This window comes from Monomorium pharaonis, chromosome 3 (genome assembly GCF_013373865.1).
Source record: "Monomorium pharaonis isolate MP-MQ-018 chromosome 3, ASM1337386v2, whole genome shotgun sequence".
NCBI lineage: Eukaryota > Metazoa > Arthropoda > Insecta > Hymenoptera > Formicidae > Monomorium > Monomorium pharaonis.
In genome coordinates, this window is record NC_050469.1 from 8,506,633 (window position 1) to 8,531,851 (window position 25,219).

General features: G+C 39.2%; 2 protein-coding genes across 3 annotated transcripts in view; one reads left to right on the plus strand and one right to left on the minus strand.

Moving 5' to 3' along the window:
- LOC105829574 (vasorin) lies at positions 1–25,218 on the plus strand. The gene is made up of 7 exons (XM_028193917.2): positions 1–2,248; positions 19,826–20,700; positions 21,106–21,421; positions 21,763–22,343; positions 22,879–23,311; positions 23,617–23,787; positions 23,873–25,218. Exons 1-7 carry the CDS (start codon positions 2,245–2,247, stop codon positions 24,151–24,153), a joined length of 2,661 nt encoding a protein of 886 aa, XP_028049718.2. The 5' UTR covers positions 1–2,244; the 3' UTR covers positions 24,154–25,218.
- LOC105829572 (rab3 GTPase-activating protein catalytic subunit) overlaps positions 1–25,219 on the minus strand; it is a 31,031-nt gene that overhangs the window by 2,932 nt on the left and 2,880 nt on the right. The window lies entirely within an intron of this gene.

Here is a 25,219-nt window from a genome sequence, read left to right on the forward strand (position 1 = left end):
TGAGATATGAAAACCAATTGTACATCGTGAAATAACGAGATTGTCTTCGGAAAGAAAGAGAGAGAGAGAGAGAGTCTTTCATTTCATTGTCTTTCATTTTTGGTGTCTATCGCACGATCCCACGCGTCTGCATTTTCTTTGCCAGATGAACTTTCTAAACGTGATCGACATAAAGACTGTAATTATACATAAGTCCGATATGCACGAAAGTGTTTTGCACGTGAACTTATCGATCTGGGACACGTCTACCAATGCGGGGCAAAAGATCTTCCCATGGTCGCGTGACGGAGAGATGTTGGACGCCGAAGTCAAACGGGTAGGTTTATGGTGCCGCTCGTCGGATGTGATTTAGTAATCACTTGCCTCTCGCAAGTATAATTTCAACATTTTAACATGCACCCGCATAACGGTATTCCGCGTATTCCGTATTTCTGCAGTCGACAAGTTATAATACTGCATATTCGCATCTCCTATTACAGGTGGTAAACATTTAGCCTAGCTAATTCCACCTATCTAATCAATGTTATTAGAATCATTAAGTTTTGATTGCTGCGCATTAATAGAGCGATTAATTCTAAAGCTTTGCGATTGAGTTTTTGTTTTTATTTTTATTCTGTATTTAAGATTTGTCCCATTAAGGAAAATTTAATTAGTTTGTATCCTATAATCAGAGCGTGATACACGATAGCGATAAGTTAAAAATAAAGATTCCTTAAACTTTTTCTTAAAAGAGGTTTAATTTCCAATTGTTTTCAAATTTCTCTCAATTATTTCCTCTTTTACAGAATAGAACTGTTTATGGCCCTGTATTCTGTATCGAAGAATTCAAATTTCTTTTTTTTTTTTAATGGAGATTCAAGTCGGACGTATTGATTACACCGATTTATCAAATCTTGCGATAGAGAAAATCAGAATGCGGCGCAATAGCAGCGCATGCGAAACTAAGAACACAATTGCATCGACCATTCGAACATACGTAATGCGCTTACAAAATCTTGCCGCGTATAGCCGGCTTGACGACACGATAGTCAGGAGGAAGCAACAGGTGAGCGACAAGAGGAGAGTGCTCGTCCCCTTCGAAATGTTTTATTGCCTAAAAGAAAACAGGGAGATGTATTTATACGCTCGGTCAATTTAACACTCGTATATCGTAATAATGAAAAAATTCTGAAGTGTTTTTTAATTTCAAAAAATTATATAAATATTATTCGATAAGAAAAGAGAAAACTTGAAAAACTATAAAATCGTATTAATTCATATGATTTCTTCTTTCTTTTCTGATTATGTGCGCGCGGCTCGTGCGAAGCAGTCGGAATAAAATATTAAATAAACACAAAACTGCACGGAGATTAGAATTATATTTTCTTGAAACATAAATTGAGGCAGTTAACGAGACAGCGTTGGTAAACGATCGTAACTAAAGACATCCAAGTATACCTAATTACAACAGTTTCCATCGGTTAAGACATCAACATTCCCTTTTCCTTATTTTATTCCTTTAAACATATTTTTATAATATATAATACGGATGCCGCAAATTAATAATGTTATTTTATCACTTTACAAATTACGATCTTCGGCACGGGTATGCAGAATGATTTAAGCATCGTCGTACCGAAGGATACCCGATGCTGGAACTGGACGCGGCAGGATCGCCGTCAAGGGTCAACCCCGCCCTCGACAAGGTTTTTCCGCCTGCGGCGGGCCTCGTCCCGAGACGCTTGTATCCTATCCGGCCTACGGGGAAGCCTACCGCCGAAGACTCGGCCGCCCTACCACCACGCGGCGTGCCGCGGTGCTGGCACGAGACAGGATTTCTACGGGGGCCGAGGACAGACGCGGCCGTGCCGCCTGGTTCTTACAGTCGACTTTAAGACCGCGATGCGACGGTCGAGCTAACGGTCAAGAGAAGCCGGAGCAGTCCTTCCACGTCCGCGCCCGCGCGACTCGCGAGGTTTTCCGTCGACTCAACGGGAAGAAGTGCAGAGAACCGGACTTCCGTTTTTCCCTCTACCTGGCGTTCCTCGCGCGCGGGACATGATCGCCTCGTAAAGAGATACATCGCGATTTCAACCGCATTCCGTGCGTTCCGGTTACGCCTACGACTCCGCGAAGGGTCGAAGGGAAACGGTGCGTTTACGCGCGGCAGCGCCAGGTAAATTCCCAGCAGCAAGGTGCGGCCGGACTTCTTCCTCGGCACCATGGCCCAGACTGCTCGTTCGTGAGAGAAGAATATAAGCAACTATGAGTGAGTACTGGATATTCCCTTTTCTTTTTTTTCTTTTTTTTTAACAGAGACTCGCACGCCTTGAAAAACAATTTTTCGCGCGGGAGAAGAGAATTACCTTTATTTGATATCGGAATTTAATAGCTTTATATCCGGTTCTATATAAGAGGATACAAAACCGGATTGATTCTCATTGCCAGCACCTGATGCACAGTCAGACCCGTTTTACGTTAGGCGTTACAACGCAGGGCTTTAAGACTCACGAGAAAACGTTTGACACTTGAAAGAAGATCTGTTATATTTACACAAATTTATGCAGAGGTGTTGAATTAGAGACTTCTCCGGGGAGGGATTTTTTTTAAATAAATATAAAAAAATTGAAATAATATCGCAATGACGTAAACATTTATCGTTCTTAATTTCATTATAGTTAGATATAATACTTTAGATATTATTTTGAGACCAGATGAAAGACCAGTTGAACTGCGCAGCAAGGAATTAGACATATCGCTCGTTTATATCCCGAATTTTCTCGGCTCATTAATAGTCACATAACGGTATTATTAGTTCGCTCACGGTACCAGGAGAATTATCTCTCGCCGGATTACCTCGAGGCACCGGGCCAAATAAACCTGTATCCGAGAAGCGGAACGATTAGTGCGAAAACCCAGAGTTTTTTTTTTTTTAACTCATAAAGATCCATATTTAAATTCACTTAGCCCAAGCGCAAATAATAAAATTTGGCAACGTAGTCCTTTCTCTATTACGAAAAATTATCAATTTATAAAATTTGTTTATGATAGATTCTCACATGCATGGCGAAATTGATGGGACGTTAGATCTATTTTCTTTCGCCTCTCGGCTACAAAAATGTTCGCTTGTCCGGCTTGCTCGGTTACAAGCGCCAGCGTGATGCTATTCTTCACGGAGCTATAGTCGCATCGCGTGGCGGCGGACTCTTCGAAGGGTTAATGCACCTACGCGCGTATCTTACGGCTATCGTCTTCAACGTACACCGTCCGACCTTGAACCGCACTATAGATACACGACGTACACGCCGGGTACCTCCCATATCCCAGACAGGATGCCGAATAGTTTTGTTGGCGTTACGCTCGAAAAGTTTGCGCCCGCATCTCCCGAGTTTAATTCTATAAAAGCAACGTCGAAGATTCTTCGAGAACAAGTTAGTTGATCCCAGTGGTATTATTAGAAAAATAAAGTATTAATTTTTTAGCAAAAACAACCTATAGAGAGAGAAATTGTATTTTGATATCAATTACTTCTTATAATTGTCCTCGCATTAAAAAGTGCTAAGTATTAACATTAAACGGAAAATTTCTTTCATTTCAGTTTCTTGCTTAATTCGGCAATTGAAAAGTTTTAGAAGAAAGCGAATTAATAATCCTAATAAAATCTAGCTTAAACATTGAAAGTGGATTTCATGCAAATCCATGATTTGATTTCTACTCTTTAATTATTTTCGGTATCTCTCGTCGAGTTGAAAAAGTTAAATCATACGATCGCATTTAATGCTTAGAGACATTGCAAAAACAAGCATGAAATCTTGAACCAGCGGTGGACTATCAATCATGATCCTCGCAGAGATCGTTAACTAACTGCGCGGTGACAAATCAGGAAACCGACAGTAGAACTTATAGGCAGCTGTGCGACGGGGTATTAAAATTTTTACGAGAAACGCATGGAATTCCTCGACATTGAAAATAATAAGTACAGGTTTATCAAGGATCGCGACATTTTATCGAGACACCTTGCGAATGAAGCGACCGAGCCTGGAGGAAGCGAGCGTCTTCATTTCACGTTTTCATTTCCGCTCGATCGATCGACCAAGTGATCGGGAACGATATCGCCGGACCTACGATATCTCTGGAGACGCGATAACGAAAGGATGGAAAGTGTGAAATTTATACGCGCGATAAAAGGGCGAAGACGAGGAGTCAGCTAAGGCAACGAGAATAGAAAAAAAAAATCGAATAGCGTTGCAACTGGGAATTGCACATCCTCCATGTGCTATTGCTAAATTATTAAGAGCGTTATGTCGATCGTTCTGCGCGAGTAATAACATTATGTAAACGTTGCATAAGTGGATAAGGAAATATTTTTTATAACAAGTCCCGATGGAATATATGAACGATGAAAATGTACGATGAACAATATCCCCGGTAACACGGTTGTAACACAAAAAATTAGTGGAGCATTAAAAAAAATAAAGTCAATTAAACAATTAAAAAAATAGTGAATTGTTGCGAAATAAGATGTGAAATTAGACTTCAAACAATCATAGTGCTTCATCAAAATCATCTAAAAGTAGGATGTGCACGTGTACATGCGTGTGTGAGTACGTTCAATTCGTTATTAATTTATTATAATTATGAAGAGATGATTTTTATAACGCAAAGGGCAAAGAGTGTTAAAGTACATGTATTATACGATATATGTATTCGAGAAACTTATCAAGAAGCGATTATCCTTTGCTTCAGTACTCGCGTTCGCGCGTACTCTCTTCCGTGAAGTGTTAGAGGAAGATATGTACCGTGGGTTATTTGCAGAAATTACTTTTAGCGGGAAAACATTTATTGAAATGTCTCGACACTTTCACATGCTGAACGGCCAAATGTTTGAAATTTTCGCGAAAGCTCGCCACAGGTTCAATGCACCGAGCGACTTTTGGGATCGCACGCGAGCGCGAGCTAACGTTAACCGTCACGGTCGGTCTGACGAGAAAAATCAGGGCGTATGGTAATGGCGTCCAGTCTGGCAACCATTATGGAGAAATTGCCGAGATTTACTCGCGAACCGGCGGACGAGCATGGCGATGGTGGTCCGTTTGTCCGCGAGCCGTGACCATCGGACCATGATGCTCTCCTGCCTCGATTTCTGCATCATCCCTCTTCCCACTTACTTGCACTTCCTACAGCCGTCGCGGTCGCGAGACTCGTTTAAGACAGTATAGTTAATAGTATATCAATTCAATTGTTCACGCTAGCAAACTGTCATTTCTCATATAAAACGAATATAAAAAGGCCACATTCTCTAAGTGTACAGCTATGTTAATATAATTATTAAAAAATAAAATGTTTAGATTATATTTTAATTTAGATTGCTTTAAATTATTAAACAATTGAAGAATTTCTTTCTAGAAGCTGAGTACGCGTAAATTTTTATAGCTTATAAAATGTTCGTATATACTTACTTTTGGAAAGCAAACAAAAACAAACACAAGTTTAGCACCGACTAAAACTAGTAAATCGTCAAAAGGAAATGATTGTCATCATCGCGGTAACAGATGTCAACACGTTTTGTCGCTCTTTAACGAGCCGCGCTGCTCTTTGACGCCAATTGCAATTAATGAGCACCATTGTTTATGTCTACAATTTAGACGTTAAAATATACTTGAGTGTAACGCGGCAATTTCCTATCCATTGACACTTCGGTAATATTAGTAATTCAAATTAATGTGAGTCAAATATTCTAATTAACATTTAATTCTATAAATAACAGTGAAATACTAGAAAAAAAATGTTGATGACAATTGTAGAAAGATTTTGAAACTGTTATATCTCAAAAACTTGCCGCGATATATCTGATCAGAGATATTGAAATCAATTTCCAAGAACGTTGCAACATTTCTATTTGTCGGAAAAAAGTTCGAGATGGTTAAGTTAAATTAGTCTCTCTAATCAATTTGGTTAAAGTTAGAAAATCATCGGTTCTATAATACTGTGTGTGTAATATGAACGAACGCACGTTTCGCTACGCTTTACGATTGCGTAGCAAGAGCCAACGGCTTTTCTATTGCGGTCTTCGTGAGTTTTGCCAACGAGGAAACCCTTCTTCGAACGGCCACAAGTCGCCTGCGATCGGGTTTGCGTTTTAGAAAGGCACGTGCACCGGTGCACGGCACGTTCGTGCCGTGGTCGCGTTTCTCGCATACTTCGTTTCGAAGGAAACCACAAAAACCCAAATTGTTTAACACTCTCGTAGAGACTTCTTCGTGGAGAAACTAACAGTAGCGAGTAAAATCAGAAACCTCTTGATTATTATTACGTTTGTTATTGTAAAATTTCAACATTATATTGTATTACTCAGGATAAGTCAATATTTTATTAACATACTAAGTTAAAGTTAATGATTAATAAAATTATTTAGTTGCGTTAAGTTGACATTAAAAAATAACTTGGTTAACAGTTGCGTTAAAATTAATTTAAGTTAAATTAAATTAATTTCAAGAGCATTATTTATATTAAATTAGAAACTGTCGTAATTTTTTTTAAATTATTCTAAATAGCAAAATAATTACAATCATCTAATAAATATAATATTTTACTTGCATACAAATAAAATATTATAAATTTATATAAAAAATAAACAAGCAAATATTCTTAATTTGGAATGTATTTTTCTTTCACAACTTTTTCCCTTTTATACAAATACATTTTTAACTTAGGAAAAAAATTAATAAGTTTGTGTTTTAAAAATATTTAGATAAAATTTTAAATTAACTGAATTGAATTAAAAATTAGTTAAAAATTTTTTAATTTTATTATTTTACTTTTAACTACTTATTACCTAATCCTGATGTTACTATTATCGAATCTTGGACGATCATTTCATCTAGGATTTGTATATATTTTTTCCATTTCGTATAAAACTTGTTTGAAATGTAAAATCATTGATGTGCATGACGAAATGCTGAAAGAAAAATCGTTGACAAACCGCGCGAATTATCATCAAGATTGTCCCGGACCTTCGAAGAAAAAGAATGTAAGCGCGACCTAACCCACATCTCAGAGGCCGAGGGAAATCGAGTTAACGCCGTAGCTCTCATTTCCGGAACCGCTTCTCAACTTCCGTCGTGGGCGCCGTCGAGGCACCTGCCGCCCAATAACTATTCCGGTCACGAATCGATTGATCGAACGTTCACCCAACGTCGCAACTCCTGATTATACACTCTCGAAGCTCTATTTAGCAGATAAATCTCATGTCTCTCAAAATTACATAATATTTGCCTTAACAGAATTTCAAATCAAACTTCAGAAGTACGAAGCATATGATAAACTATAAAGAAATGATTAAAAATTAAAAAAAAAAATGCAAAATCGACAAAGTCGAATGTTTTTCAGATCGACCGATAAAAATGAAGTTGAAAGGGTGTCCGGTGATTTATATAACGCGAACACGCGACACACGCACGTCTCGGAGATTTCAATGCCTGGGGACAAACTCGACGCGTCCCGTCGCGTCGCGTCCCGGTTCACAGTTCTGTGCGACGACTGTCTCTGTTGTGAAGTTGGATTTGGAAGTCGGCAATTAACCATACGACGGGCTAATTCATGTTTCCTCGTTATTGTCGGGCTACCCTCGGGCCCGCCGTATTGTGCGACAATTCTCACGGCCCGCATAGAGCGAAACGTCGCGTAATCCGGTGCAATTCGGTAGACGAATTCTTTTCCACGAAACTGACTGAATGTGCGAAAAACATGTTTATCTTTCGCGGTAGACTTACACGAGGTCAGTAGGAGAGCAATAGCGGAGTAGACCAGTCATTTTGCAAGCTATCATTGTTACTCAAAGAAATCGCGAGTTATGCATTGTTCACACGTCGCCTTTCTTAAACGTAACGCGCTTTCTTTTAGGATAGGCGTTCTTAGAATGTACGTAGAATTTCTTAACAAGAACCTTTAGAACATTGATTTTGAACTTTGCCTGTCAATATTTCGGTAAATAAACTTGTAATTATTCTGTATAACATTATTAATAATTTTAATTTTAACCTAATAAAAATAAGCAGAATATTTTTGTAAGTTAGATGCGCAAACATATATAATTATAAATCTCTCGTTGTATATATTTATAGCTACTTTCAAAAATATTAAATGCAATTTCCAGGGTTGAATAGTAACAATTATAGTTAGAAAGTAATCATTTTTAACTTAGTTAATTTTAAATAATTTAATTTTTAATTTCAACTAGTTATTTCAAAAATACATTAATAAACTTTAATTTATTAACTTTTTCTTAAGTTAAAAATTTATCCGTCTAAACAAAAATAAAAAAAAACAAAAATATAAAAAGACAATATTTCTTTATTATTTCATATAAACTTAATTTACAAATAAAATATTAAATTTGTCTAATGTTCTATATTATAACTGTTTCGATCTAATTTTAAAAAATTACGACTTTCTGATTTTATATAAATAATGTTCAAAATTAACTTTAATTTAATTTAATCTAAACGTAACTTTTAAGTTTTTTTGTTTATGTTACTTTTAATGTATCTAAATTAATTTTATAACTTATTAGTTTTAACGTAATTTAGTTTAAAAAATAAATATATTAACTCTCTTATCCACTCCTAAAAATTTCGAAATGTTTACGTACTGTTTTCAAGATTTCGAATTAAAAATAATGTTTGATTGATAAATAAAGTTTGATACAATCATAGCATCAATTTGTAGTAGTGGTTTCTACGGCGCTATCAGTATTCATTCATCGTTAACATTATGTAAGACTAGTCGATCAGCCGTTAATTTATTGATCGATCAGTCATTTAAAATATCTGCAGACCATGTTCTGTGTGAACATGGCAGATCCATATAAGAATCGGGCATTGTTGTCGCGAAATTGTCGAAAGACGATGAAATGACGCAAGTCTCGAGAGACGTTCTGTACGATGACGCTTCAATGAGACAAAGAGAGAGAGAGAGAGAGAGAGAGAGAGAGAGAGAGAGAGAGAGAGAGAGAGAGAGAGAGAGAGAGAGAGAAAGAGAAGAGAAAGAGAGAGAGAGAGAGGACAAGACTCCACCGATAACTCTTCATTCATATGTCACTGTTTCTGATGTCAAAGCCACGTGTGTACCTGTGCGTTTCGGTATTATGAAATTAAGCAGCGCTTGAGAAACACAACGCGCGAACGTCATTCTGTCATGCCCCGGGCATCTCTTGTGCCTGTCTTGCGAAAGCAGCCTGCCACCATGTAGAATAATGAATGGCATTTACAGCATTACATCTCTGTAAATGTAGTTAGACATACATTCGTATTTTATACGGCTTTATAAAATTAAGTAGTGACGCATGCGTTGCATTTCTATAAATACAATTTTATTCATCGATACATATAAATTGATATCTTATTTTTAATGCAATTTAAAATATTTAAAAAACATAACCGGCTCGTTAAATGTACGGCATTATACAAGATGTACATTTTCACTTGATATATTTTGCTATTATATTTCGCAGTAATATTATATGTTTGATCCAGCCTTCTTTTTTTTTTCACATTGATAGAATACCAAGTCCCGAGCCTAACCATCTTCACGTATCTTTCCTAATTTGTCGATCGAAGGTCGAGACGCATCATCAGAAAAATATTCCAGATTTCGACGAGGCGCGAAGGCGGCTCATCAAGAAAGCCAATCGAACTTGTTCCTCTCGCGGATCAACGATCGGGGGGAAAAACTCTCGGCGAAAAGGGAGCATAAGGAACGAGGCAGGCCGGGACATTCTCGAGTGAAAAGCGAGCGTCGATCGTGCGCGGCCGGCCGTAACGCAATGATCATCGGAGTGCGATGATCGATCGATCGAGCAGATATGTTCTGCCGAGCAGAACGAACCGAGCCACATAACGTGTTCCACTGCGTCGCTTGCTCGAGTCCGCGTAATGCGTGCATATTTTTCCTTCGGTAATGGAACCTAATTTACGTGCAATGGTGCAATTGTCGTTTTAGTGCTTAGATACAAATTGCTGAGACAGTCTATTCAGAGTAATCACAAATAAAAACACATGTTATTTTTTAATTTGCCATTGCATCAACTGATTTACAATTCAATTCGATATCTCCTTCGTAATAGAAGAAATTATCTTCTGATTAAAGAAAAATCTTCAAGCATTGGAAACAAACGGAAATATACCTCTATGGAATTCTCTCAATTTCCATATTTTTTTTAATACTCGTTTATTTGTGAACCGAAAAAAAATTCATCTACTCAGACGTTTATTGAAATCTTCCAAGGTCCTACTTTAGAAACATAAACTAACATTAACTAACATTTGACTATATGGAGAATCATTCAGATCGATCCGGAGCACAGTTTCTTCGCCGGTATATCTTCGTTTTTTGCACGCGGAACAATAGTTGACGAAAAAAATCGCGACGCTTCGCCTTCTTTCGAGCCGAAGGCCGTGAAATGTTAATCGTCGCGGTCGACAGCGATCGGCCACGATTTCGAGAGCCGCTCGCTCTTTTTACAAGGCATCTTCGAAGAAGAGATAGCCGCGACGACTCGTATCCTTGCAAATGAGATGTGTCAGCGACGGCGCGAATTCATCGCTAATTTGCGGAACGCGCGAGAAGAATGCGCACCGAATCGACGACGAGGCCGAGATCGCTTCTTAACTTTTGCGGCTTCTTCTTAATCGTCGGTAAGCGAATCGCACCACGCCCAGAATACCACGGATTTACGGAAGCGAAGCTGAAACACGGATAATTCCTTAATTATCGGCAATGTATGCGCCGGCAGATAATTAAGGAATTGTCCGCGTTTCAGTTGAGAAGTGCCAGTAAAAATTGAAAGCTTTCGCCGCAGGATAAACACAATTGAGTCGTTCAATATAAAAGAAGGCATCGCTCATTGTAAAGTATATCGCGTCGCCTCGGCTCAACAAACCGGGTCGAGGGTTTCACGAGAGTCGCTCTGAAAACAGAATCACCAGTCGAGACGACTCGTTGTGTGGAAGTGAAGAAATTATAACAACTGCATTCCTCGTCACGTCGAATCAACGTGCGTTATGTTTATTCTGGAATGTAAAGCGCATTCCATTGAGCGCATGCCGAGTACTAATACTAAGAAGTAGAAGAGTTATAAAGCGTTTTGCATTCAAATTACTTGATATAATACTCGATGTTTGGTCACCGTTCACCTTTTCTCTTTTTCTTCATAAAACGTAGAGACGTGCGAAAAGTCCAGCTAAAAAAAAATACAGACCTATCGTACGTATATTCCATATTTTAAATTTAATGCAAAATAATCACTAGATTCAATGACGACATAGCTGTCGTCAAACGACCGATTAATCTCGACGCGGGGTGCCATTGACGAGGAATGGCATGCATCACAATCCGCGGTACGCTTCGCTCGAGGGAGCTCCTCGTTGTTCGCCGGTCCGTTGGCCGCGTATATGCGTGTCCTGCGAGATGGAGCAGGTAACAGTACTTAGATAGTCGGTTGGCATACTGTGCCGACTGGTAGCGCGAACCGTTATAGGCATATGGAAAGTTCGGCGGGTCGTAAAACAGCCGCGGCAAAGTGCACGAGCAGCCTGCACGTAAAAAATCCTGCGAGGAAGACGCGCGAGGATAAGCTCCCGGTGGAGGTTCTTTCAAAACTGGATCCAACGACCTGTGTTGGCATCCCAAGATAAATTACGCCAACGATCCCAGTTAATCCTCAGTTAACGTTACCTGTGGGACTTTATAACCCTTTCATACGTTCTTTTTTTTTTATTTATTTTGTCGAGTATTATGTGTGGGAGCCCTCTCGACTAATTTCAAGTTAAGATGTCTGTCTATTAAATGTGAACGGATGGTAAATGAATGGATTATACATATAGACAGAATCGCTGGAGGATTTTCTCGTCCGAGACTCTCTGTAGTAGAGATATCCAGTCTTGCAGGTTGAAACAACAAGCAGAATAATGTCGCGGCTTGTTCGAAGTCTTGTAAAACGTAAGCGACGAAAACTACTCACGTAGGAAGACACGGTAGAAGGCGTGAAATGCCACTAACAAGATTCTATACAGCCGGAGTCGAGCTCGCGGTGTTTCTGCGTCAACGAAGGATGTATCGTTTGTAAATGTCGGATGATCCTCTCTGTCTTAGAAAATTATATACGCACGAACGTCTCGTGTCTGCACCGCGGACACGCACAAAATTATAATCTTAATTTTTATCGGCTAAATATTTCTTAGAACACAGTTCATTAACTTCAACATTATTCGAAGGTTAATTAAGGTTGGTCGATTCTTCAGCTTTCTTCTCTGGACAGAAAGAGATGGAAGACTGATTAAATCTCAGTTAACTTTAATTAACATTTCTGGAGGAAGGCTTAGAAGTTTCTCGTTGCGCATATCACATTTGCTACATGAAAAAGTTTCGGCCGCTTTATTATAGCGAAATGATTACGATGCGTAGGGATGATAACATCTTACGCACTTATATACAGGCAAGAAAAAAAATAGGCGAACGCTTTCTGCTTTCGCGAGATAAGACACAAGACCCGAGAGAAACGGCTTCAATGTATTTATAACAGACGATTGCGGCAATCTAAATTAGAGCAGATGTAAAGTAGGCGCACTTTCTCCGTATTTGCTTAATTCGACGCGATTCCGCGATAACGCCGTTAGTAGTTAGATGAAGTACAGCTCTTAAAATCGATTTCGCTTATACGAAATATTATTATTGCACTTTCTTTACTCTTTTCATTCCTCGCGTATGAGTCTAACGCGATCCGATCTTCGAGTTAAAAAAAAAAGAATTAAACAATTTTCTGTAATTCGATAAAATTGACTTCTATAAAGATGCATTTTAAATCTCCAATATTAAAATCACAGTTTCTCTCTAATGAAGAAATTAGAAAATAAAAATTTAAAAAGTAAAACAATATTTTTAAAAATATGTTATCGGAATCTCTCTCAATAAAATAGTATTTATATCATCTTTTATAAAACGATAGAGATAAGAGATTAGAAACCACATTTTTAACATGGTGTAGATACTAATGATACATTTTTGCCACTTTAAAAAGTAGCATTAGATTGCAGATTGCAATTATTCGCTATTTGAATAATGGGAGAGATATGCATCGCGTTTTAGAGAAAGTGTTATATGCATTGTCCGGTACAAGGAAAAATACGACGTATTAATCGTGGGAACCTTTCGTTGATCGTGGACTAAACATTGACACGAGCCGCGTTCGCCTTTGATTACTATAATATAATGCAATATTCTAATCTGCAGTCCGCATAAATCTCGGATAATAACATATTCATCGTGTAAAATGGGGGGGGGGGTGCGTAAGGGTAGAGAGTTATGAAGAATCAGAAACGAAAGGGGGAGAGGGATTGAGAGTGGCAGAAACGGAAAGCCGAAAGAGAACGAAAGTGAAAGGATCGGATTCCACGGCAGGTATAGGTGGCCGTTGCACGTGCGCCTCGTGCACGCGTTTGCGCGTGCCACGTGCGAACCGCCGGAAATGCCGGCAGTTTACGAAAAACCATAGCGATCCAGAATCGTTGAGAACGGTCGGAAAGAAAACTAGTGACAAGTTGCGAGAAAATCTTCGCGTGTAATACCAGCAAATCTTTTGTCGGTAGATTCGTTTTAATTCGCGCGCGTATCTAGCACTTGTAATTAGCTAATTAAGTTACAAGTATAATTGAAGTATACTTAATATTACAAAAGTTACATTACTATAATTATAAATATAGATATAAAATTTTGAAATTAGCAGATAAATGTTCCTCATGTTCTTTACGATCTTCATTCCTCACGTTAATAATAATAGTTTAGATTCTTCCGAAATTCCAATTATATTGTTAAATTAATTGAATTTTTCAATCTCTGGTTAATTGGTACAATAATTGACGTTGTTTGCCCTTACCGACCCGCACACGGGAGTACCTACACCACATCTCGCGGTGGACGGCGATTTCTCCGCGTGATCGGTCGCATTCTTCGGTGAAAGGTTATTCAATCGGCCGGTTGATCTCGCCCGAAGGATGTCGTAACGCTTTATGATCGGCCGACAGGTTCTCCAGGGACAGTCGCGAGAGTTCTTTCGCTCAATGAGTAATCATGCTGTCACGTAAAGAGGAAGCATCGCCATTTAAGGAGATATGGTCCGTTAAAGTCCATCATCATCAAATTAATCATTTTGATTCGAAGGAATATCATTGTACGTAACATACTTCCACAAGCAGTATTTGCCGTTATCTATTATATATAAAATTATGTAAATAATCATCTCAATAAAAAAATAGCTTTATATCTTATTTTTATCTAGGTTGTTGACATTACTTTCGTCTTTATCTTAGATAAAAGGGGTGTTATTTTTTTTCAAATTATCTACAATAATATAAAAGATTTAGAAATAAAAATATATTATATATTATTTTTATATCTCAAATTGTTTTACTCAACAGCAATATTATTTAAACAATATCTAGATAAGACTGTATGTAATATTATCGTTTAATTACATAAATTAAAATTATATCGTCTTTATTTAAAATACATGTGATTTATCTTGTTTCTATGTAGATAATTTTAAGTTATTTAAGCGCAAAACTGTCTACAAGACATGTGCAATAATACATTTTAGCAAATTAAGGAAAAAACACGACAAAAAATGTTTCAGTCACAATTGATCATAATTACATTTTTTGTATTTTTACACATTTTGCATAATTTTTAAGGGGAATAATAATCTTCAACGATCTTTAGCTTATAAAATGAAGTATTAAGTAAGCCATTTGATTTGTTCAGCATCCTGCCAGGTGATTGACAACAAATTGACGAGTTAGCACAGTCAAGGTCTCCGACGAGGTAATGCCGGTAATCCCGCATTGTCACAGTCTGATAATCTTCCACGTGCACGCGATCGCGATCAGTGACTCACTCGAGCCTCTTCCAGGACAAATAATGTCAGCGTACTCCACATATCTTTACAATGCAATTGCGAGAAAAGAATTGCGATCTCTAACGAGCTAATTTATTGTATTATTATATATTTATAAGAAGTATCAATCATCATAGAATAAAAAAAAAGTGAGAATCTATGAACTTAATCGCGTATTTTCTCAATAACTTTCCCTATGAATGGAAAATTTTTTTCCGCGTTTACGAGAAAAGTTTTCAACATAATATTCATGCGATTAAGATCTTGGATTTCCATCTGATTATAATTAATAAATATCGGATGACTAAGCGTTTCAAACGTTGTACGTATCATCGTTATTGATGTACAAGGTCACTAGCTTCAGGAAGAGAAAGATGATCGTTCAGTCATACTCTGATAACGTTTACGCACCAATCACCAATCGCTAGAGTGATGGAGGCACTAATTGTGCTCGTTACAAGTTAATTATTTCAACAGCTTGACCGCGTAATTAAGCGATGTTCCCGAGATTATCTCTTTCAATATTAAGAAAGAGTGCATCGTACGCAGAGCGCGCATATTATTAAAATATATTAAATTAAATGAAAAATATATGTTTTCCCCAATAATTTTAAAATTTGGCTATTAAATTAAAATGTTTACAAAATTAATAAGATTAACAAGGATCTTCTTTCACTAATTATACTCTTTCTTTCTAGATTATAGAATCAGATTTGACCGGAAACTCGTCGGGATCGCTTTTTAATGCGATCCTTAATACATTATATACATCTCTTTGATAAACTCTTCACGCGAGTCGTTCGTGATAGCGAATCGATAATGACGCACAATGTAATTAACAATATAGCACACCACGCTAACAAGCAACCTGTTTCCATTAACAAGTGTTCCGACACCGTAACGATGACCAGTTTAATTAATTCATTACTCGCACCCGCGCATTCTAGGTTCTTGTCTTTCTTTCTTTTTTTTAGTTGCTAAAGAGACCCAAATTGCCCATTGCGCTCTGAAAATTCTTTACCATCCGGATACCGAATTACAAACGCGTGATTCTCACACAGACCACATGCGAAATCTACCAATCATAATTTCAACTCGTCACCTACGTAGAATGCGATATTAATGCAATATATATCATATTTGAAATATAAATTAAAATTATTTTTTATTTGAATTAATGAAAGATTCAATAAAGTTATCAAATTGATTCTATATCAAGGTTATTAAGCTAAGGCGAAGAATTTGAATAATCGACGATATAAAAATAGTTCGTTTTTTTCTGAAATTTCCAAACGGTAAATATATACAATTTATAATTTATAATTCCAGTTATTAAAATTTGCAGACTGTTACGCAAGATATCCTTCATATAACGAAGAGCGACGGAATAAATTAATTAGATAAATTATTTAGATAAATTAACTCGCACTAGCATCCTACATCCCGGAGGCACAATAGCCTGCCTTCGTAGAGTTGCTGCTTATCTTTGCATAAATTAATCCTCGTGGAATTTGAAATCCATGCATTCTCCTGTTTTACGCTCGCACAAATAGGTATAATGACGTTTTACTTTAGACTACTTACACGTCGGTGTTTCTCATAATATTTTCCCAGGCCCCGGCCTGAGTTTTTTCTTCTCGCGGCGGAGGAAGGAAAAGAGCGTTTCAAATGGCGCGATATCCGCGTCTATCGGAAAAGAGCACGTTTTACGTATTTGCGCGGAAATAATCAGATCGTGAGTGAAAGGTCCGCAATGTTCCTTTCGTCGACCTCGAGCGCCTCGAGATCGGGAATGTTATTGCATTATAGCCGCACACTTGCGATCTAGGTGACTCCCGCGAGCTCATTTTTTAATCCGGAAGTCGATCACCGCGATATCGCCGCGGCGAGCGCGAAAAATGTGAAAGGTGAAGCCGTTTTCCCAGATTTTTACAACCTGGCCCATAATTGTTACACGCCGCGAACGCAGTCGGAAGTCGATCCCGCGAAGAAATCTGTTCGCTAATTACTGGCGAACCCTAAATGACTCGTGGCAATTAAAACTCGGCTAAACAGTTCCGCGAACTTCATCGAGCAGACCCCGACACGGCGTGTAACAACAGAAGAAGAAAAAAAATCGCAAGCGACAGCAATTAAAATCTCTCCCAGAAGCCAACTTTTATTCATTTTATTCATGTGGGAAAGTATCGCGGAAGATTCCTTAATATTGATTACGTCTTCGTCCTTCGTAAATATTCTGACCACCGCCCACGCTGCCTTTCGCAATGCTACATCGGCCTTGACACACACACACCGAGTCCCTCTTTCTCTTGATACTCGAAAGGGATTTTCGAGTTCCCTCTCTTCGGCATCGCGCGAACGACATTTCTTCGGCACGGCGATGAAGTAATGTGTCTCAGGTGGAAGACGCAACCTACTTCACTCCCTACCTGTCCTCCGCGTTCCTGCACGTCCTCCGCGGTTGCACAGATGCACTGCCGCAATCGCGCGCCTAGGGTGCCGCGATACGCGAGGAATTCATGGGCGTGTTAACGCGGGAGCAACGTGAGACCGGGAAAAACTCGAAGGTCCGGCCGCGATGTGCTGTTGAAACGGAAATGCGGCGCAACGTGTAATAGTCCCGACAGTCATTATCGTGCGTGCGCGTATAATATTATATTTGCCTGGTGCATCGACCTGCTGAGAACCGCACGCACTGCGCCAAGAGAAAAATCGATCTTCGGCCGACAGGAAAAGTCAACGCTCTCGTATATCCTCCGAGAGTTGAGAAGAGTTGCACCAATGCTAGAAATAAAAACTACAACAAATAAATATTTCTTTTCCCTCGCTCTCTTTTCTTTAAGAATCTCTTGCAAGATGGAAGGTCCGAGAAATTTTTTTTTCTATTAAAAAAATTGAGGATAGCGTCAACTTGCAAAATTAAATAGTTAAAGAGGCCGAGCTTCGGAAGGTTATTAGGCCACTTGTGGTGGCGTTACGCGTTTGTCGAGACACGATAACCGTGGAAAATCGCGGCGGAGTAAGAAAAGCCGGCATGACCGGCGCTCGAGAACGCCTCGTTGAACGATCCCGAGCCCATAGACCGAACCCGTTACGAGTCAACGGCCGGAGCGTTACGCGTGATACGTGTCCTCAGCCCGATCTCGCTATCGATAGCCACCATACACCTTACGGTGCACAAATTCCTGTGGGTTTCGATCATGACAGCTACTCCAGCTGACGTTACCTCTTCTCCCGATTAAAATGTACCGTTCGTCAAGACGAGGATTCACCAGTCGAAATCGTTGCTCGTCCGAATCAAGAGACCGAGAGAACAAGTACGCAAAAAAAAAAGCGTACTTCTTGCACATCTTCGCTCCGAAATACGAGAAGACTAGTACGTGCTTTTAAGAAAATTAAAAAATAAATGATTAAGAACGATGCATCGAACAACTTTCGCTCGCTCGACCTTTTCGACCCTATCTTTGCGTCGCGGAAAGTAAATTGGCAGTTTACTATTACGTGGTTATTACGCCAAATGTCATTAAGAAATTGAACTGCTCGATTTCTCTGGTGAAAGTCCGATTACGTGGAATATTTTGAATCAAAATCTAATGTAACAGGGATAAGACATTTGATTTCTATTTAATTGCAAAACGCAGTTCTTTAATTCTGTAATTTTCATTGTGCATGGCGTATATTTTCTTAATATAATTATATTTATATGAAAAACACACTCCAATAAAGAAATTTAACTGGAGATATAAAAGATTACTAAAATTTTTATCGCTCAAATAATAAATGTATCCATGTTAAGAGTCCTCCATACTATATTAAAATTATCATGGCGGTTTTCTCCTCGCGGTTGTCTTTTCGTTCGCGGTTCCGCAACTATTCTTCGACGCGTATTTGGCAGATTCGTTGTCGCTTTAGTGGATAACTTTGTTCGCTCGTATATGGGGAGAAACGGATTATTCTCGTCGTTACCGTAACGAACAGGCTAACGTGTACGGCATAACGAACTCGCAGTATCTTTCAGGAAATTCAACTATTCCACACTATTCTGATTGTATGTATAATTTAGGAAAGAACATTTATGAGATGTTTACAGAAGAAAACGCAAGATTTCCCGACGCAAGCGTCGTGAATTTTCACCGGGGCAAGGTTAATAGAACGTTACTGCGGGGGGAAAAAAACACGAAATCGCATGCTCCGTTTCGTCGATATCCGCGAGAGACGGGTGTCATAAAACGGAGAATAATGCTCGACGAAAACGGCCGAATGGCATGTCGCGTTCGTGGAACGGCAGGTTCGTGTCCGCGAAGGAAGGCGCGAAAGGCATCATAATGAAAAGCGACATAATTGCTGAGAATGCACAAGCGTTGCGACACGTTTCGAAATCACGCGTGTACCCACGTATGCCCAAAGGAATTGGCGCTTTCTCTAAGATGATGCGTTCCCTAGATCCATGTTACAACATTACAATGTGTGACATCCACGCTATTCGAAGGATCTCGGAGTGTAACTCTCATATAACGGCAATTACCACCTTTTATAAAATGTCATATTACGATGTTTATTCTATCAATTTTTGGAATTTACCTATGATACCGCTGTGCTCTTTTATATCTTGGAGACAACAGATCTTTTCATCATGCAAATATGTACAATACATTTAAATATTATATAATAATAATATCAAAACGATGATGACTTAAAATCCAAAATATGTTTTTCATTCTTTCAAATCTTTTTATGTAAATAAGATAATTATTATTACGAATTATATATATATTTGTAAAAAGTCTACAAATTTGTTAAATTCCTTCTCGCAAGAAAAAATTTAACAAGTCCGTGAACTTTTTATTATAACCGTTTTATGATTATTTTCTAAATTGTTTTTATATTCTTGTTTTCTAGATGCAATTCCAAAGGAGCTGTTGCTGCTGCTTGCGGGTGCGTTTGTCGTTGCAGCGACAACATCCGCCTGTCCGTGGTCGCAACATGCGGTGGATCTCGAGAGCTCGTGCATCTGCGACTACAATCTAGCCGGCGAGCTCTCGGTGCAGTGCGACATCGTCGACTATGAACAGCTGTTGTCGGCGATGCGGCGTTACGCCACCAAAATGCCGATTGATCTCTTCTACATTAACAATAGTACGATCGGTGCCCTAAGGAATGGCTCGTTTGCCACCCTGAGGATCAACAATATACAGCTGTCTGGATGCCGCATCAGAAGCATCGAGCCAGAGGCCTTCAAGGGCCAAGAGAATCATCTGAGGAGCTTAAATCTCAAAGATAACGAGCTCACGGAAATTCCCGGTGCCAACTTGAAGATCCTGAGGAACCTTACCGTGCTCGATGTCTCGATGAACAAGATCACCAGGGTAAACGACAATGCCTTTGCCGGCACCAAACTGATCACACTGAAACTCTCTGACAACGAGGTCACTCTCGCTCCGGGATCGTTTCGCGGGCTGGAGAGAACTCTGAAGAATCTCAATCTCAAGGGAACGCGACAGAAAAAAGTACCGGAAGCGCTCAGAGGTCTGAGGACCCTGGCCTTCCTCGATCTCTCGCAAAACAGCATACGCGAACTTCCCGGAACGTCCGGAATCAGAGCATTCGAGGGCCTCGACTCTCTCACGGGACTGAATCTCGAGAGAAATCTGATTCAGAATATCGGCCCGGATGCGTTTCACGGTATCAGGAATACCTTGAGTTCTCTCAGCTTGCTAAACAATCTCATCCCGGATTTCCCTACGGCGGCTATCAACAGCGTCCACGATCTCAGAGTAAGTAATGAAAAATGTTTGAAAATCCAATAAATCAAATTAAAAATTTGTTATTATATTTGTTAATAATATCTAAGCATAGTTCGTTTCTTAAGCACAACTTCAAGATGTCATGAAACTCATGAATCAATAATAGAGCCATATTAGTGTCTGTAAGATTGTACTTAAGATGTAAAATGATCTTAAAAGAGACCAGTTCTCAAGAACTATGAATACCGGCTCAAGTGTTCTTCTGCGCAATTCTTGACGACAACTTAACTTTAACAGAACGACCTGTCAAGATAAGACATTCACGCGTTTTTCCTCGATTAATTATTCCACACTGACCAGTTCTTTCTTACGATTCTGACAATCACAGCATCACAGGCCGCGTTATTTCTTACGTAATGATTCGATCCTCTTCAGGTGCTGGATATCGGATTCAATCTGATCACGGAACTACCGGTCAACGCTTTTCAAGGAAATCCATCGATCACGTTGCTAGCAATCGACGGTAACCCGTTGTCCACGGTACCGGAAGAGGCGCTCGCCCAACTGAACGGTACCCTGCGAGGTCTGAGTCTGGGCGGACGATTCCTCGTCTGCGATTGCCGTTTACGCTGGATCGTCGAGTGGATCAGAACGCGGGACCTGCAGGTCACCAGTCGCGAGCGCAAGCCGCAGTTTTGCGGCAGTCCACAACGATTGCAGGACAAGAGCTTCTACAACATCGACCCCGATGGTAAATCCTATGCGCATCAACAAACTTTCTCAAGCTTCGAGAGTTTAATTTTTTTTTCTCCAATTAGAATTAATATGTACAAAGATAGTGAATTTTTTCAACTTGAAAAATTAATTCATATAAATAATATAATTTTTTTCTTATTAGAAAAATAATTAAAAAATCTGATATTTCTAAGAAAAAAAATTAATTCTTTTAATCCAGAAAATTAAGGAGGAATTTTCTCTATTTTAATATTAGCGTTAACTTGAAAGGAAGAGTACCTGGAGTAAGAATAAATCGTTCTAGATATTTAAAATTCAATATACTGGACTATTAGGAATAAAAACTAACTGTCACAGACATGAATTGTGAGCGACCATCAGAGCTGATCGGAATCGGAACGGTGGAAAGCGTGGACACTAGAGAACCAACGGAAACGGCAACTGGAGATATCGGTACTCATCCTCCGTCCGTACGACCTACGACTTCCACAACCGAACTAATCACCAGTACGACATTATCCACGACTACGGTGACAGTATCATCGACGACTGAGCAGAGGAGAACAGCACCATCGGCACCGTCGTCGACCTACATCCCGACAACTCGACCGACTGTCGCGCGAACCGGAAACGTCGTGGTCGTGAGGACTACCCCCTCACCACCGAAGCAATCACAGGAGCATATACAACAGCATCAACCGAGGCCGCCGTTAGTCCTGGGATCGCCATTGTATAAATCGAAGTCGAACGAAAAAGACATCATCGTGAAGGACGTGCTCAGACAAGACAACGCGGTCATCATATACTGGGACACAGAAGCGGCCAATATTCTCGGCTTCAGAGTGATCTATCGATTGTTCGGGGATAATAGTTTCAAACAAGCGCCGCCACTCGAAGCTAGCGAACGAGAATTCAAGATAAAAAATGTGCCCTCCCAGGTAAAAATGTTTCTTTATCAATAGAACAATAGCAGAGAAGTTAAAAATGAATAAAAAGATAAGTTGGAATGTTAATTAAAAATTTACTCGTAGACCCAATTCTCGAATTTTTTTTTTTAATAACTAGTTTTGTCAATTTAGTCATGTAATTTTCGTCAAAGAATACATAAAACAATTTTAACAAATCATAACGAATCAAACTAGTTGAGTTCGCTAATTAAAAAACACTTTTGTTTAGATTTAAATTTGAAATAATTTAATTAATAACATTTAATAAAATTTAAATTAAAGCATAAAAAATTTAAAACATAAATTAGTTTGATTCACAATAAATAATAAAATTAATAAAGTCCTTCAACAATAATTTGCAAACGCCGACTATACATTTATTATTTATTTTAAAAAATCTCGGACTATAATATAAATCATGTTATATTTAAAACGTAAATTAATCGAATCTAGCTTTCATATTCCATCAAACTCTTCATCTAACTCTTTTAAATCAATTTATTCATATAATAACGACTAATTGCAGGAGTGCATTGTGGTTTGCGTCATTTCGCTGGAGGAGACCAACATCACACCGGCTAATGTGCCGTACAACCAGTGCCGCGAGGTCAGAACAGAAAACTCGCCCACCTCAAACATGGATAAGATCACGATCGCCGCGAGCGCGGCAATCTGTGCCACAATCGTCGTCGCGGTGATCATCTTCGTGGTTGCGAATAGACGTCGCGCCCGCAAACTGCATACTCTGCATAGCATCGATCAAACGAAGATGGGCGGCCCGATCGCCGGTCTACCGGTCAACTGTTGTTCGAATGTGGGCCCGACACCAAGTCCCGGTGGGCCTCTATCATCGATGGCCACTCTAAGTGCCTACAACGCCCAGAAGGAGTGGGACCAGGTGTCGGCCTACAGCAACAGGAGCATACCACGGCCAAGGATTTTCCCTATCGATCGACAAGGTGGATTATCGTCTTACTATCGTTTATAAATATTTACCATCCACAGAATTAACAATAATTTTCTTTATACTCCAGGTGATTTTATTTTTAAATCTTAAACTGAATCGTCAAGACGTATCTGTTGATCTTTATTATACTTTAAGATAAAAAATAAGGTAGAGCTTATTAAAAATTTGTTATATCATTATTACATTTTCAAGAAATATATTTAAAATATGGATGGACACAAAAATATTTATAAGTAATGGTGTCTTCAAACATCTCTCATAACAAGGGCAAAATAAATTACGCGAAATGGATTTTAGGCTCAATCACTAGAGCATCTTGCCTCGATGACATGCGTTCTCAAACTGGACACTATAGCAGCAAAGCCCGATCGATTGCCGATGGTCAATCTCAGCACAGCTTCTCCAACAATTCTACGCGGTATTTTTCCAACACTGCGCTAGCTTCCAATCTCGTCAGCACGAGACCAGGTTGGTCACCTACGTGTTAGTTTTTTGTAATATTTATTACAATCTTTAATCGTTCAGCCTTCTACATTGTTTAATGTATTTTCAGAATTACGACAATCGCGCCAATCGTTAGCGGCCGCCTCGGACCGGATGTCGCGGTCGAACTTCAGCAACCATCTGCCTCCGCACTCGTCGGCCCGGCGGCAGCGACCACGATCGCGTAATCGCAATTTGGAGTCAAATCCACCGCGACCTGGCAGCCGGTACAGCCTGGCCGACTCCACACATACCCTCAATAATTACGACGAAAACAACTGGACCGACCACGACATGGATATTTACATGGCTCGGAATCCTACCACGAGAAGCGGCCTCGTGCCGCTTTAAATATCCATAGTCTTTATATCTTGTCGTTCATTCTTGCTCAAGTGTGCTCAGTAGAGTGGTCCAGTCTTAACAGACTGTCCTCTCTCATGCGGCATACTTTTAAATTTAGATTAATCTTGACAGATCGAGGAGAGCAGAGGCCTGAACGCATCAAACGTTTTTGGAAAAATATTCGTCGCGATAGTAGTAATATACCTTCGCACAGAACTTTATATCAAATATTGAAGGAAACTCTAAAGTAACTATCTATTAACAGAATTCTGATGTGTTCAGTGTGACAGAAAAACATTTCTTCGGCATTTAACACGTTCGAAACTTATTCGGTTTCGATGATTATGATCGACGCTAACGCGATGCGGCAGGCATTACCATGTAATGCTTGTGCAAATGCGTGCAACCAGTTAGAATTGCGAGTGTTAGTTAGGTTGAGAAGCGATTTTAGACGTATATCTGTGTAGCTCTAAGCGACCTTATGTAAAATACATTCTTAATTACCAAATCGTTGAAGAGCAAGCGAGCCGAGAGTGTTCCTTTCGGACGTTTCAAGTGCACACACATTCGAATGTTTATTTTTTTATCGATTTTTCGCACGACGGACACCGCGATTATATTATCCAAAGACTGCAATCAAAGTGTCTGTCTCTAGAGAAATGTATCTATTTCGGTCAGAAATTGACATACTGTGAGAATGATTGTTTCGATCGTTTTTAATTAGAGACCTTTAGATTTTTCATCAAAGTTTGGCCATAAGACAAGTATGGGCGAAAGAGAGGAATGCTATTAGATCTTTCTCATACTTCTTAAATCTCTTTTTTTTATTTCTCTTTCTCTCTTTCTCTTGAAAGTGGGCAAACCAATCAAAACTGGCTTTTTTATGGCCAGACTCTGATTGTAGGGTTTCTATTTTGAATGAAAGGCGAAAATGTAATGAGAGACTTGAAAGATTTCTTCATTGACTTTACCTTATTTTATAACATGTGCGTTCGCGCATACGCGCGCATTGATGACGAGGACGATGTCATCGTCCGGCGTACTGATAACAAATAAAGAGATTTACTTCACTACT